We start from the raw sequence: 16084 nt of genomic DNA, 5'->3' as shown, positions 1-16084 counted from the left end.
GCCCAGAGTAGGTGGACTCTAGACAGAACTACTACTGGATGAGGATGTTGTAGCAAAATTAAGAGCCGATACAGAGGAGTTTTTTTTTTTAACCTTAATGCAGGGTCGACGTCACCAGTTTTGGTCTGGGATGCGCTTTTTTGAGAAGAAGACTGATGAGGGTGGCCTCCATCAAAAGGAAGGCATATAAAGAAGAGATCAGTTGGTTGGAAGAACGTATGCAGCAAGTGGAGCAAGAGCTGACATCTGGATCGCAATGAGGGGGGAAATTGAGTAATTGCATAAGTTAGATCAAGAACTACGATACAAGCTTGCAGCAGTGATAGATAAGCGAGTCAAGAAGAGATGTGAAGTGAATAGGATGCAGCATTTTGAATATGGGGAAAACTGCGGTAAATTGTTGGCCTGGAAGTTAAAAACGGACCTAGTTAGGAAGAAGGTGATAGAAATACGTGGTAAGAAATCCAGGGGTATTAGTAGGAGTAATGAGGAGATTAGGAAAGCCTTTCGGAGTTACTTTAAGGAACTTTATACAGAAAGCTTAGCAGTGGTTAAGACATGGTTAAAGGATTTAGGTCTAACTGCTTTGAGCAAGGAGGACAATAAAGTCCTGAATGAATATATAGGACATGCCAAAGTGGAGCGGGGTATACAGATTGGGAAATTAGGAAAAACGCCAGGCCTAGATGGGTTACCCTTTGAAGTTTACAGAGTCCTAGGAAACAGTATAACAAAAATCTTAGCAGGATTGAGCAATTATATCTTAGAAGACGATGGTAGGCCTCCTCCTTCTTGGAAGGAGGCTATTATCACATTAATCTTAAAACCAGGGAAAGACCCTAAGTGTTGCGACTCATTTAGGCTGATTTCTCTGTTAAACTAGGATTATAAAATTTTTGCAAAAGTTTTGTCGGATAGATTAAGTGGAGTTTTAGGAAGGCTGATACATAAAGACCAAGAAGGGTTTTTAAAAGGTTGAAACATGCACGAGTTGACACAGAGTGGGATAGGCTCAATAGACTCAGATGCCACAAAGGCGTTTTACAGGGTCAACTGGATATATCCGAGTACCCTCTGCGAGGTTTCAAATGTTTTTTATTTGGGGGGGGGGGGGGTAGGGGGGGAGAGGAAGGAGGGCTTTATTAGGGCATTGCAGAAGATATATCAAAATTCGGATGCAAGAGTTCTGGTTATTGGTTTCCTAACTCACCCTTTTAAAATTAGAAGAGGAACAAGGCAGGGGTGTCCATTATCCCCACTGCTATTTAACCTGTATATAGAGCCCCTGGCCTGTAAAATTAGAGAAGAGCTTAGGGTAGCTCTGTTTAGATGTGGGAACTGGTGCAGGAAGGTCTCTTTATATGCAGACAATTCAATTGTGTATACAGCAAACTTAAAGCAAACTTTACTAGCCCTGGAAGAACGGACAGCGGAATTTGGGGAGATTGCCTGATATGCGGTTAATAATGGAAAAACTGAAGTTATGGCTTGGAATATGCACGTGGAGAGAGTCCCAATTAAGAAGTTGAAATATTTGGGGATTACTATTACCCAAGATATAAATGTATATCCAAAATTAAATTCATGAAGGTTATGAGGGACTCCTGCAGACTAATAAAGACTTGAGACAATTTACCCTTCACTATTTTAGGGAGGGTTAACTTAGTTAAGATGATGACACTGCTCAAACTTTTATTCATTTTTAATGCGGTGCCTCTGATGTATAACAAAGAGTGGTTGGGCAAGCTACTGGGAAATATTTATAGTTTTATATGGGCCTCCAAGGGAGTGCGTATTGCTTGGAAGAAACTGAAAAGGAAGAAGGAGAAAGGGGGAATTAGCTTTGCCTGATCCTAAATATTATGCTTAGGTGTTCTTTAAAAATATGAGAGGGTTATGGAACGAGTCAGGGGTGTCTGAGCTGGGGCAGATTCTGAAAGTAATGAAGGAAATTAGCCATGGAGTACAGGTGGGCTTCTAATACAAATTTGGAGATCCCACATTTTTCAAAAAGGTGATATTTAAGATAATGAACGATTCGCTAAAACTTTGGTATGCGGTACGTAGAGTCACCAAGCTACCATATTATAGTAAGTATGCGTACCTTTGAAAGAGGCAGGGTTTTTGCAATGGGGTCAATTGTGCAATAAAGGGGACTTGATTTCATACTAGGACCTTAATATGGAGATGGATGGGAAGCTCTCTAAATTTAAATATCTTCAACTAATGAGCTGGGTGAAGTGTGTTATAGAGGAGGTGGGTGGCTCAAACGAGGTGTAAGGGCTACTACATCAGAATGCCCCTTCAACGAAAGAAGTGGCAAGATGGTACTGGTCGATGAGGGAAGTTGCAGATGGAGAATTCATCATGCCAGAAGAAATCTGGGGAGATTACTTGCCAGGATTACAGGTAAGAATTATGGCAAGTATCCACTACTCTGTTGTATGCTACAGTCAAATACTCCTGTCTAAGAAGAAATCATTTGTTTTCAATCCATAGGGCCTTTTGGACCCCAGATAAGTTATCCAAACTGGCGCAAGGTAACTTGGTTAGTTGTAAAAAATATGGCCTGGATTCTGTTGTTGATCGACATATGTTTTTGAAGTGCCATCAGCTCAGCCTGTTCTGCAAAGAGGTCGGTGAAGCAATGAATCAAATTAGTTCTATCAATTGTCAGGTAAGCCCCCTTCTAGTTATTTTTGGATGCTTGCTGGATCTAACGAAGTTAAATAAGGACAGTGCTAAATTGCTTTTCTATATGATATTAGCCAGGTTAGAGCTATGTAAGAGAAGGATTAGTGCTTCCCCTCCGAGTGAAAAGACTTGCTTATTTATAATTTAACACTTGATGTGAAGGTGAAAGAGGAGGAGGACAAGAAATATACATTTTGGGGTTCATTAAAAACAAATGGCTAGAAAGGCAATAATTAGTCTGTCCTATGATTATACTAACCGTTGGTCTTGAGAACTGCTCTGGAGGTGGGCTGTAAAGCTTGTACTAATCAGAGATTCAGACCAATCCGGACAAGAGCCTCCTAGGGGAGATCGGATATGAACTAAATGGGCCCCTAGATAAGGTCTCCGAGGAGACATCTTGTTGCCGGTCAAGTGAATGAGGACAATATAAAAATTTTAAAAAAGCATAACATTCGGCTAGGACCCCTTAATAACACAGAAGGCTACATAATGAATGCAATTTGTACATCTGTTGCAACTCGCAATTATGTCATATTATGCTTTCATACACCCAAGCAGGTATATATTGAACTGAAAATCATAACGAAACTCATTATGTACAAGAGAAGCACCAAAATCCTTCCTACAACTCACCACTAAAAGAACATCACACGTGCTATGCTCAATCCTCAAATCACTCTTGCAACTACTATACAAGCAACCAATGCAAGGTCACTGTTCATAAAGGACCACCTGCATAAAAACAAACTAGGGATTTATTTAAACCCAACAGTGATATGGAGAAGGAAAGGAAGCATGCTGGAGAAAGAAGCACCTTCCAAATGAATGACAAACAGCTTCAAATCAAAAAGGATCAGCAGCTGAAATGACTGCCAGACCTAACAACGCAAAAGCCCTAACTAGGATGCCATCAAGACAGCGCAGAAGTAGGCTTGAGACGCACTACACCTAGACCACATGTTGCCAGAAGAAACAGAACAGAGCATCAGTGAATTAAGTAGCAAACAGAAGGCTGTTCCCGAATTGGTCAGTTTTACAAAGATAGTATTAAAATAATTACTGAAAAAAAATTCGTAGTTCTGTGTTCTCTCGATTTGCACTGACAGAATACGTATGTCATTGCCAGGTAGATGATATCACCTTGCTTTGCAGAAACTTCCTTATTTCTTAGATTCAGAATGTTTTAAGGGATCTTTCAGGAACGCAATGCTTAAAATTTGATTCATATTTATTAAATACATTTTTATTGAAGCAAGAACACCTCCAATATGCATCGAGATACAGCCTTTTACTTTACTTTTGTTCATTTACTGTGAATCAACAGTTAAAATAAATCCGTAAACATACAAAGTTAAGATAATCCTGCAAAACAAAAACAATTTTGTTGCAGGAAGAACTGAATTCTGTTTCTTCACTGTAGGTTGATTACTGATTTAGGGTTTGGTGGGTGCTACTACATCAGTCAGGGTGGGAGGGAACATTACCTTCGCCACCCTGATGAATTACTGTCTGCCAAACTTAAAGATGATCATCGCTCCAGTAGGCATCTCTGTACATTTAAAGGAAGCACCGTCACAGCAGTTTGTTTTACGGCATAAAAGGTTTGGTGGACAGATGCCATCAGTTTTGATAGCTTTTGACCAAACCTTTCAAACGTTTTTGCTTTTCAGAAACAAATTCACAAAGTAGGAGTTTTTTGTGAAAAACAAAACACCACTGAGCATTACGGTATGGGAGTTTTCTACCAGGGTGTCGGGATCATTGTTTTATTTCTGCCCCTCACTGCCAGGTATTTCCCAGAGGTGACCGACCGAAAAAGGGCATTAAACAGTCTGCACCAAATAGAGTGGGGCTGTAATATTCTTCCTCAGACAGCCCCTACTCCGTCGGCCCATAGGAGGAAGCTGTTGCCAGAATGAAGGGAGACTGTGGATGGAAAACCAAGGTGCTTCTATCTCTAAACAACTCATAAGGACCATGAGCTTTTCGTTTGTTACACAGTACCCTTACCAACAAACCGTAAACTAGGCCTAAAGTTTCTTTGATGGCACACTACTAAAACATCAATTAACCACTTTGTGCAGAACAAAGGCCACACTAATTTGCTTTTCTACCTTAAAAACCAAAGCTTTAAACTTACTGTTTTCCTGAACAGTTCTAGCTCATTTTCTGCATAGTCCGATGCCATTTTTGTAATCTCGGTTTCTGCAAGATTTACCTAGAAAAGTAGAGATTAAACAAGTGAAAATGACAGTAGGTTTACAGCAGAACAAACAATATAATTACAAAAAAGACAGTTTATGTAAAGAGAAACCAACGATGCACGGAATATATTTTATAGTCTTATACACACATCTAGTAGTATTCAAATTTTATGGAGCCTCATGAAGTGGCATTTACCGTGGGCACCCATACTGTGCGCGTTCACTTCACTAACTTCATGTTATGCCAGCTATATCCTTGAATAGCATAAATCTATTACAATTAAGTTATATTTAATCTAATGTCCTCTTTGGGTAAACAGCATTGAAATCCAAACCTTAATACTCAAAAACACTGGACAAAAATGTCCTGTAGAAATTCCTGTTGTGGGTTTATGATTACATAAAAGCCTGCCATTTCGGTTTCCTCAGAAAATGTAGACATTTTTCCTCCAGTTGAACTGTTCAGTCTTCGAATTCATTTCATTACTGCTGCTGTCCCTCAAAATTCTTGAAAAAGAAACCAGTCAATTTGACTCTCATGAAGATCGTGATTTATTTTACTTACACCAGTAGGCTTTCGCCCACTTCATAGCACTGAAGCTGCTTTGGTATCATTCCTTGACAATCTCAAGCTTCTGGTTTACCAGGGAGGCATGGCGATATTGGTCGTCCTTGATCTTTCAAGTGTCTAAGACACAGTGACTCATAACATTCTCCTTTCCCAGTGTTCAGAAATTGTACCATGCCTTACATTACGGACCAGGCATTAGCCATATCATGCTGACTGCACACAAGCTACCCATCTTCTCTCCTAGTCCTTCTCCATTCAACGTCTGTATTACTCATTTGGCCAAGCTTGCCTGCTCCTTTGTCGCTCTTGATAGCCTATGCCGACGACACACAGATCCTTCTAAGTCTTGACTCATCTGTGCCCAATTTCTGCTCCAGTTTCACTCTGTTCATCAGCTATGATCCCTTGTCTGAGATACAAGTCATTTTTAATTGTCGGCAAAGGCCTTTTCGTTTAGTCAGCAGATTGGTGGTGACCTGGTCCCAACACACATTTGGGAGTTATTTTTAATAGCTCTCTCTCTCATACTCCACTGATCAACAAAGTCTCTTCTATCTAGTTTTTCCACCTGATATGGCCTCAGAAAATCACTTCTTTTTTTGCCTCTATTAGCCAGGAAAAATGGAGTCCAGGCAGTTATACATGTTACTCAAACACACTCCACCTCGGATGTCATTCCTTTTGTTGCTCATCTCTAGAGAATTCACAAAGCTGAAAATGTGGTCATTTGTAGCTCCCATGCCATACTCCTAGTTTATCTTGATTGCCTGCCTGTCCCACACAGTATCAGATTAAAATCATCCCATTTAGGGGCATCATTCTTTTCACACTACTGGACCCCACTGTTTACAAACGAAATTACTGCATTAGACATACCCATGTTATTTGGGTCATCTCCTCTACACCCCTTAAGGGACCTCTCACCCATAAGTATAGGGTGAATTTAGGGCAGCCATATAAAAGTACGCTTCAAATCCACCTTATCACCTAAATACAATTGCTGGAACAAAAGTTATGTTTTTTATATTTATTAATGGTGTATATGTTTGCTCCTACTCAGAGGGGAAAAACCTTGACTCCTAAGCGAGTATCCTGCATTATTATTTTTTTCATTTCTTTTAGTCTATGTGTTTCACGTGCTGACTTTAAACCAAGAATACACGAATAGCCACACTAGAATGAAAAAGAGATCATACAGTCCTGATGAACGCCTCCTAACCACAGAATCAAGAAAGAAGGCTCAAAAATGCTGTCTAAGAAACATGATGGTGGGATAATACTCTTCCTCACATCCATATATGCAGTTTTTAATCTTGCTGGAAAACAATAAATTATTTAGGGTCTTTTCCAAGACCATTTTACTTACAGTAACCAAAGGCACAACAAATATATAAAGTGCTCCCACTTGTCTTGACAGAAAAGTCGAGATGTGAAGTTCGATAATTAAACAGGCCACTAGTTGTGGGTGAGGGTTGTTCTTTCCAAACAAAAATATTTTGTGTTCCAAACAAACTTTTTCATAAGTTTGTTAAAGCATACTATATTGTTGTGCAGCAATTGTAATTAAGTCACAATGTGTTTCATTGTGCCATAATTGTCAACTGACTTTAGAGGGGAGGTGGGCTCCACCCTCATGTTTTTTACCAACCATCATTAGTGTAGAAGGAATGGAAAGAAGGAATCTGGGAGTCGCCTATAGAGACCACCCAAGACAGACGTTGTAAAAGACAGACCACATGACAGAGACAAGACAGTCTTTCTCCTCAGCCCAATTATCATTTGGGGAGTTTTAAATTGGTCGTTAATACGTGGTAAATAAAGCACCCCTGACCGGGTAATAAGACTAGGATTAATACATACAGTGAAACATTATAACAGCCAGTCTAACAATTTGGCCCATTTTGAAACTGCAACTGAAACATAAGGACTGCCCACATTCTGATTCCCCAACCTACTGGGAGTGTGCTGCTCGTAGAAAATGGGACAAAGATCTACATACACAGCAGATATTTAATAAAGGGTTGTTTGCCTTAAGAAAGCCCCAGATTCAATAAAAATGAAAACTATGGTCCTCTGCCTCAGGTAACTTATGTTCATTTTTTAAGGTTAGTATAATAATATTAAGGTATATTCCAATGTTTGCAGACAAAACCAACACGATGCTAAAAAAATAAAAATGAGAAATTTGAATGGAGCAGGACTATTAGATGGAGTTTATAGAACTGAAACGGGGGATTGCATGTGCTCTAAATTATTTTGGTATACAAAAATGTGCACCTTAAGCATGGATGCTAGCAATGCTGGTTTGGTGACAGAATTAATACAATTGAGCAATAGCATATACGTAACCATCGCGTATGCTTCCAGAACCTCTAGAAACAGAAAAATAAAAATCACCATACAAAAGAGAACGAGGCGCTAGTGTCCTGGTTGGGTATTAAGCGCAATAAAACACGTGAACTATCCCTAGAAAAATTGGCTAAATAAAAACAAACATAACATTAAGGAAGGGATGCAACTTCCTTTGAGCGCATAAACTGTAAGAATGTGTAAAACAATTTGCTGTGGGCATGTAGATCCATTACCACATTGACGCTAAAAGAAATGTCTTATGGATTAATACGAGGCAGGAAAACGGGTAAGTAAGCTCCGGTGCTTGGTTGGATGAAGAAGTGAAGCAGTAAGAAAAAAATTTAAGGCGTTGTCAACGATGACGAATAAGTGGCCGATGGGAACTGAAAAAACGTGAAAGGATCCTAGAGAGACCTGGTGAGAGTACAGTAAGAAAGATTTACAAGAAAAGGACTGTTTAAGTTAATTATCACTGAAGATCACGAGGATGGATGAATACACGGATATTTTGAGTGGTGGCAATGGGTGAAATCGGAAAAAAAGTGGTCAAGTTGCAAGAATGTGTGATGGAAACCGAGATGTACAGGGGTTTGAAGAATGGCACCAGAAAGTAAAGAGGAGTTTAAGAGTCCATTCCTAAAGTCAGGTGCTGCAGAGGGTGGTGGTTAGGAGACTCCACAGATGTCCCATTGCCATGGAAGGGAGTGCTATGCTATTTCAACTCCAGAGTTATAATAAAAGGTGACTCCCCTCCATTGTAATTAAATTATACCTATTCAATATGATGGGACTGAAATACTATAGATTGTGTTTACTGAACCCACCAACATGGGCTTTGCACTTTCCAACTTTCTTTACTGTATCTCGTACTCATGTAACCATTGCTGTGATGCTCCTACTTTTTCCTCTGTTTGCTTCCCTCTTCCAATGAAGATCCTCTGGTTAACATATATGTGCAATATTATACTTACAATAAAAAAGCCTCCTTTCAGTTGCGACATGTTCAGCGCTAGTATGAAACATTATAACTGTGTAATGCCTGTCTACTTCCAGCCCAATATATATATTCTATGGTTGCCATGGAGTTAGGGATATATTATCAACTTCCAGATTGTAATCTATTGAATAACACTACTGCAGTCAAGATATAAATGCATACCATATCAGCCTATGTCTCCAATGTGTAGGACATGTACAGCTGTCTTGATTTTAGTTGTTGTGCTTGCTCTCTAGCGAGCACACAGTAAAAAATGTTTTAAAAGAAAAAAGTGTGTTTACTCTTAAGATATTGTGGGGGTTGGATTACCAAATAAGAATTGCAGCTGAGTACTTAAGTACAATTCTCAATCTGTTGTTAGTTTTGTTTTAAAGATCACTGTTTAACTCTGTTAAGTAATGTAAATACGTGACTGTGAATAGTTTATATAGCTTCTCAATGAAGGTATAATATGATTTTACATAATTTACCTCACAGGTTTTTATTTGTAAACGTTGTGTAATATTTTTGAAAATTCAATTTTCATTTTTCTGGGGGAAGAGAACTGTTAAACACAAACACATATGTGTGGCACTTTAGAAGTACACTAAATCTGCAACAATTCATGTGAAGTTCTAGGGTTCCAGGATAGCCTGCTGGCTCCCTCCCTACAAGTTGGTACTGAAACCATAGATACCACAAACCTTACCAGACTCTGCTTCATTTAAAACACCTTACAAAGTTCTTAAGAATCACTAATAAACACATGAAATGATTCACGGAGAGTGAAGGTACCTACACAACAATGTAACTTTTTGAAAACACTTTAGTGAATTGATGTAAATCTTGCAGCTCAAACCTGTTGTAACCCCCCCCCCCCCAATGGAAAACGTTTTTTGCACTTAGCAAATACATTATATGGGGAATGGAACTGTCAAACATGCTTGGGAAGACTTTGTGGCATTGTAAATTACGCATAAGTATAGAAAAAAGTGATGGATGGAATTAATCTCAGCCACTGGTAAATAATTTGTTGAGCTGCATTCAAAGTCATTGCTATTTTGCACACCAGGCCACCTCAGTTTGGACGCAGCCATATGCAAATCAGTCTTCCCCCTGCTCCAATAGGGCAGTCCAACATGAACTGCCTTGCCAGGCCTTCCCTGAAACGGAACACAAACCACCCAAGACAAGTTTTGCCCCAATTAGGGCTTGTTACAGAGACCTTGAAAAATCATTAAAATGTTACTAGTCCTGCAGGTCAAAGTAACTTGAATATTCTACTTGACCTAACTGAAATATGCTTGACCCGTAAACTGGTTCCAAGATGTGTGATCCTAGGTGAGTATTTTATTTTACAGAACCACCATTTTTCTTCCTTCCTTCCAATATGCGAGTTCAGCATTTCTGCTGTACAAAAACAAACCTCTTGCTTGATTAAATAGACTAAGGGTTTGCTCCATGTTTAATAAGAACTTAACACATATATAGGATACACGTGAACCCTGAAGGGCTCTTCCTTTACTAATAGCATTGCAATCAGAGCAGGAGTGTTTCTCAGTTTATGTTTGAACACTCCCTTTTAATAAATATATTACTAAAGCATGATGTGGTAGCGCACGGTCATTTCCAGTCAGTAAATTTCCCATTGAAATTGCTAAAAACTTTCCCACTGACTTGCAGCTTTACTGATAAAACTATATAACAATAATCTGTAAAAACTGGGTTTCAGAAAACATGCATCATTTTCACATCCCCAAGAAAAGTGTTCCAATTAGTTTTCATCCTTCTGAAATATTTTTTTCATCTCAAGTATAAAAAAATTGTTTTTCACAAATACTAAAATTTTGAAATGTTTGTAGAGTTGACTTATTAGTTAAAGGTTGTATAACGAAAAATCTCACAACCTACCGCATTCATGTCTCTCTTTGTACAGCAGGTCATGGAGTTCACTTTACAGAATCCTTGAACTCTGCAGTCAGGTAAGTAAACTAACTTCTGAACTCAAAAGGTATGGGAGCTATAAAGATGCCTTTAAATCTTTTCATCTTGTCGCATTTGCTCCCAGTGAATAGAACACCTGTTCTTTGTCTACTCACCAGAATGGGGAAGTAGATCCTAAATATAGCTCGACATGATAAAATCTGTCTCGCGAAAGCGAGTAGACTTCTCGAGGTGGGTGCAACTTGGCTCCAGCGGCACATTGAAGTAAATTACAGGCATTCTTTTTTCTCATTTTAGTGATATTGGTTTGATCTCTCAGATAATGAAAGGCTGAGGTTGCTTTGCAAGATTCCAACGTGTAACCTGGGTTTTCATACGCAACTGGTTGTATACACATCTATTATGCATTATATAGATTAAACAAAAATAAAATAAAAACATACTCTACCTACCCTAGGAGAAGACAAAACCGTACTTGTATTAACTTTACATTTAATTATTTAATATGGATTTCATATAGCACTCCCCGTCCTTGGAGTAAGTGTGGGCCTACGTTTTTTTGTTGTTTTTTTTAATTTTACAATAAAAAACACTGGCCTGCAATGGAGTCTGGTAGTGTGGATCACCATAAATGTTTCCCCCTCCATTAGAGGGCTGTTCACATCAAAAATAAGAAGGCGAGCTCTCCAGGCTCTCCTTTTCTTTCTATCAGTCTCATTCAAGGACTTGGTGGCACAAAGCATAAATGAGACATTTACAAGAAGAGGAGTCGAGAAAATAGCAGAAGCAAAAAGCAGCCCTGGAAGTTTCCCCTAAATCCTTTAATCTAACTTCGACTTTCAGGCAGAGGAGTAACAGGCTACCAGCACATACAGCATGTGTTTTCAATAGTTTAACATCCTCTATTTTCAAGATATATTACACTCAAGCTACCCACGTATTAGGCAGTGAGAGACATAAGCCTGCATTAGTAGGATGAGGTGTGTCTGTTTGATGGGCTGGCTATAGCACCGATGAGTGTGTGGCAAGAGTGAGCCTCCAAAAGATGGGTTTTTAAGACATCTTTTGCCTGGACCCTGCAAATGCCCGATTCAAGGTTTGGGAATTGTCTCGAACTCCTGGCCCTCTAATGGTGATGAGCTGGACTTGACGGTTAGGGCAGTATGATGAAATGCCTTGGATGCCGGATGGTCATAGTGTACGTCAACGTCTGTCAATCAATCAACATTTATAAAGTGCAGCCTATCACCCATGGGGTCTCAAGGCACTAGCTGGTTGTCACGGGTCAGTCCAAGAGCCAGGTCTTGAGGTCCTTCCTGAACTGAGCCAACGATGGTGCCTGAGGTGGAGCGGCATCCTGTTCCAGGTCTGCGAGGTATGAGAAGGATCTTTCTCGAGCTGTGTTTTTCTGGATCCTGGGGATGTAAGAGTGGGCCAGCTGTGCTGAGCAGAGTTGCCTGGAGGGGGGTGTAGGAGGAGAGGTGATGGTTGAGGTAGGCAAATCCAATGTTGTGCCTAGGTCAGGAGTTTGAAGGTGATTCGTTTCTTGATGTGGAGCCAGTGTAGGTCTCTCAGGTGGGCGGAGATGTGGCTGTGGATGTCCAGGATCAGTCTGGCCGTGGCATTCTGTAGTTTCTGGAGTGCTGCTTGGAATTTTTTGTTGATTCTGGCATAGAGTACTTTGCCTTAGTCTAATTTACTGATGACGAGCGCCTGAATGACTGTTCTGCTTGTGTCCATGGGGATCAACTTGAAAGTCTTCCAGAGCAGGCAAAGGGTGTGGAGGCATGATGAGGAGACGGTGTTGACTTGGCAGGTCATGGATAGTGATGAGTCGACAACGATGCAGAGGTTGCGGGCACAGTGGGTCGGAGATGGGACAGTTCCGAGGCTACTGGGCCACCAGGAGTCATCCCAGGAGGAAGTGGCAGGACCCAGGATGAGGATTGCCATCTTGTCAGAGTTGGAAGCAGCTGTACCTCATCCAGTCAGCGACTACCTTCGTTGTGAAAGTTAATTTTCGCTGTATATGGTTCGTCTGTGAGGGAGAGAATGAGCTGTGTGTCATCGGCGTATGAGACAATGTTGTGCCTGTGGTGTCTGACAATCTCGGCGAGCGGGATCATGTAGATGTTGAAGAGAGTGGGGCTCGGGGAACTCCCCATCTGGTTTCCATCAGCTTAAAGGTGAAAGGTGGGAACCTGGCTATCTGTTTTCGGTCAGTGAGGAAGGAGCGGATCCATTCCAGGGCTTTGACACAGATGCCGATGTCGTGTAGTCTGGTGCACAGGATGGTGTGGGAGTCAGTGTCAAAGGTGACAGAGTTCAAGGGGGATGAGGGCAGCTGTCTCGCCATGGTCCAGCAGGGTGCGGATGTCATCTGTGGCAGGTCGGAGTGCGGTTTTGGTGCTGGGGTGGCTCCTGAATCCAAATTGCGAGGGGTAGAGGATGTGGTTGGCTTACGGTGAGCTGTGCATTGATTGTTTTTTAGCTTACCTTGGGTGGAAAATGGAGCAGTGAGAAAGGTCTGTAGTTTTTCAGCTCTGTAGAGTCTGAGGAAGGTTTCTTCAGGAGGGGCTTTATCTCTGCGTGTTTCCAGGCATCAGGGAAGGTGGGGTTTCGATGAAGCATTTGATGGTGCGGAATAGCTCGGGAGTGGTGGTGGGGCAAGGGTCCATGGGTGGCCCAGAGTGGGTGGTGTTCATGAGTTTGAGGAGGGTCCAGTGTTCCATGATCGTTTGGTGATGAGCGCCATGATCATGCTGTGGTGCCAGGAAGGGGGGGCCCTAAGAGTCCTTCGCTTGCAAATCTTTCGTAGATGTCCTGAATTTCCCAGTGGAAGAAGGTGGGGATATTGTTGCCGGGAGGGGGGCAGGGGGGCCTTCGCTTGCAAATCTTTCATAGATGTCCTGAATGTTCCAGTGGAAGAAGGTGGGGAGACTGTTGCAGAGGTCTTGGGAGGGTGGGATGTTTGTGGGGTCCGTGTCAGGTTTTGTGAATTCCTTGATTATGGTAAAAAGTTCCTTGCTGTTGTGCGCTTTGGTGTGGAGTCTCTCCTGAATGGCTGATTTACTCGTTGATCTGATGAGCTGCTGGTGTGATGTGACAGTGTCTTTGAAGGCTTTGTCGTCTGTGCATTCTTGCTGTTTCTCCACTTTCTCTCAAGTCACCTGCATGCCCTCTTGGATTCTTGAAGTTGGAGGAGAACCAGCTGGGTCTCCTGTGGTGGTGATTGCCGGCAAGTTTCCTTAGGGAGGGGCTAGGGTGTTGGGCACAGTCAATGATCCATTGGTGGAGGTTGTGGTAAGCTGGGCTCTGGTGACTTTGGTCCAGTTACTGTGCGGAGGGCGGTGGGCTTGGTGGTTGTCGACCATCTTGGTGAAGGAGAAGTGGACGCAGTAGTGGTTGATCCAGTGGAGATCGGAGGTGTGTGGGAAGGAGATGTGGTCTCCAGTGGAGAAGACGGGGTCAAGGGTGTGTCCTGCTGAGTGCGTGGGGAGGTTGACCCACTGCTTGAGTCAGAGTGTAGCGAGGTTCTCCATGAGGGTTGAGGTCAGGGCTCGAAAAATCCACTCGACCACTCGCATTGGCGAGTCTTATTTGTTCAGGTCGAGCTATTTTCAATACTTACTCCTCCCTTCTGGTGAGTTGACACTGAACAGGTGTTCTGTTTAGTTGAAAAGTGGAGGGGCAATAAAAGATGCCTTTAAATCTGGTTCTTATGTCACATTTGCTCTGTGTTCACAGACAGAGGTCAAAAGTCAGTTGCTCTTACAATTAATTTTCCTTCTGACTGCAGAGTTTGGTCTTTGCAAGGTGAACCGTTTGACCTGCTGCTTAGAATGTAAAATAAAAGGATTTAAGGTGTCATGTTTTTCCTAACACACAACATTTAAATGACTAAGGCCCTCATTACAACATTAGTGGTAAAAGCCACTTACCACCGTGCAGAAGACCGCCAACACACCGTCGCGGCAGCGGAATTCCGCCACGGTCATTATGACCCACAGCTCGGAATCCACCAAAACTGAGACACCCACACAAGTCCGCCACACCAAAGGTCAGTGATAAACTGGCAATAACAAAACCTCCACCCTCACGCCAACAGAAATATGCCCACACTATCACAACCCACGAATCCACACAGCGGTCTTTCAACTGCGGTATTCCAATGGCGGTACACACCGCCGCGCTCAAAATACACACACATTTACAAAACACTACCACATTGGACAATTCAAAATACACACACCTGATACACCTAAACACACCATTCCCACACACTCACACCACTATAAAACACACACCCACATCACCCACAAACCCCTACTACCACAATTGCGACAGAAGGCCAAAGAGAGACACTACAATCTACAACCAAGCATCCACAGGCACACAATACCATCACCCACATAACATCCACGCACCTCACACAACACACCACTAAATATCACCCCACATATCACTACACACACCACCCCACACCACCCCATGGCACGGCAAAGACACCCCAGGTTCTCTGAGGAGGAGCTCAGGGTCATGGTGGAGGAAATCATCCAGGTAGAGCCACAGCTATTCGGATCACAGGTGCAGCACACCTCCATAGCTAGGAAGATGGAGCTATGGCGAAGAATAGTGGACAGGGTCAACGCAGTGGGACAGCACCCAAGAAATAGGGATGACATCAGGAAGAGGTGGAACGACCTACCGGGGAAGGTGCGTTCCGTGGTCTCAAGACACCACCTTGCGGTTCAGAGGACTGGCGGCCGACCCCCACCTCCTCCCCCACAACTTACAATATGGGAGGAGCAAGTCTTGGCCATTCTGCATCCTGAGGGCCTCGAAGGAGTAGCTGGAGGAATGGACTCTGGTAAGTCAAACCTTAACTACTATATCCCCCACCCTACCTGCATGCCATCACATACCCCCACCCTCGCCCTCACCCCCATCACTCCTACTCCTCACAAATGTCCCAATATCAAAAACCACACATCCCAACACCAAGCCCTGCATGCAACAACAAAGCATGGACACCCATCACCAATGCATGGCCACTGCACATACTCATACACCCCCCTAAACCATCATCACACAAGGTCCCACACAGGAATGCAAGCACTGGGGTACACGGTCACCCACAGATTGCACACCATGGTACACCCAGATGCAATCCGCACAGGAGGGTCCACACATGTCCACACCAACAGAAGAGGCCCACAGTGATGACAGCAGCTCTGTCCAACTGGATCTAGACAACCAGCCCGGCCCATCTGGGACCTCGGGACAGTCGGTTCCCCTCACACTGGCACAGGCCACTACAGAGCTTGCTCCCTCTGGAAA

General features: G+C 42.4%; 1 protein-coding gene across 6 annotated transcripts in view; it reads right to left on the bottom strand.

Moving 5' to 3' along the window:
• The window catches only part of NSMCE1 (NSE1 homolog, SMC5-SMC6 complex component), a 167135-nt gene that overhangs the window by 106098 nt on the left and 44953 nt on the right, over positions 1 to 16084 (bottom strand). For all 6 annotated transcript variants that reach the window (XM_069209892.1, XM_069209893.1, XM_069209897.1 and 3 more), the window contains exon 4: positions 4838 to 4915. In XM_069209892.1, coding sequence (XP_069065993.1) covers positions 4838 to 4915 — 78 coding nt within the window. The remainder of the gene's footprint in view (positions 1 to 4837; positions 4916 to 16084) is intronic.

The sequence above is a fragment of the Pleurodeles waltl genome, chromosome 10 (genome assembly GCF_031143425.1).
Source record: "Pleurodeles waltl isolate 20211129_DDA chromosome 10, aPleWal1.hap1.20221129, whole genome shotgun sequence".
Taxonomy (NCBI): Eukaryota; Metazoa; Chordata; class Amphibia; order Caudata; family Salamandridae; genus Pleurodeles; species Pleurodeles waltl.
Note: the sequence above shows the minus strand (reverse complement) of the source record. Positions and strands in the feature narration are given on the sequence as shown.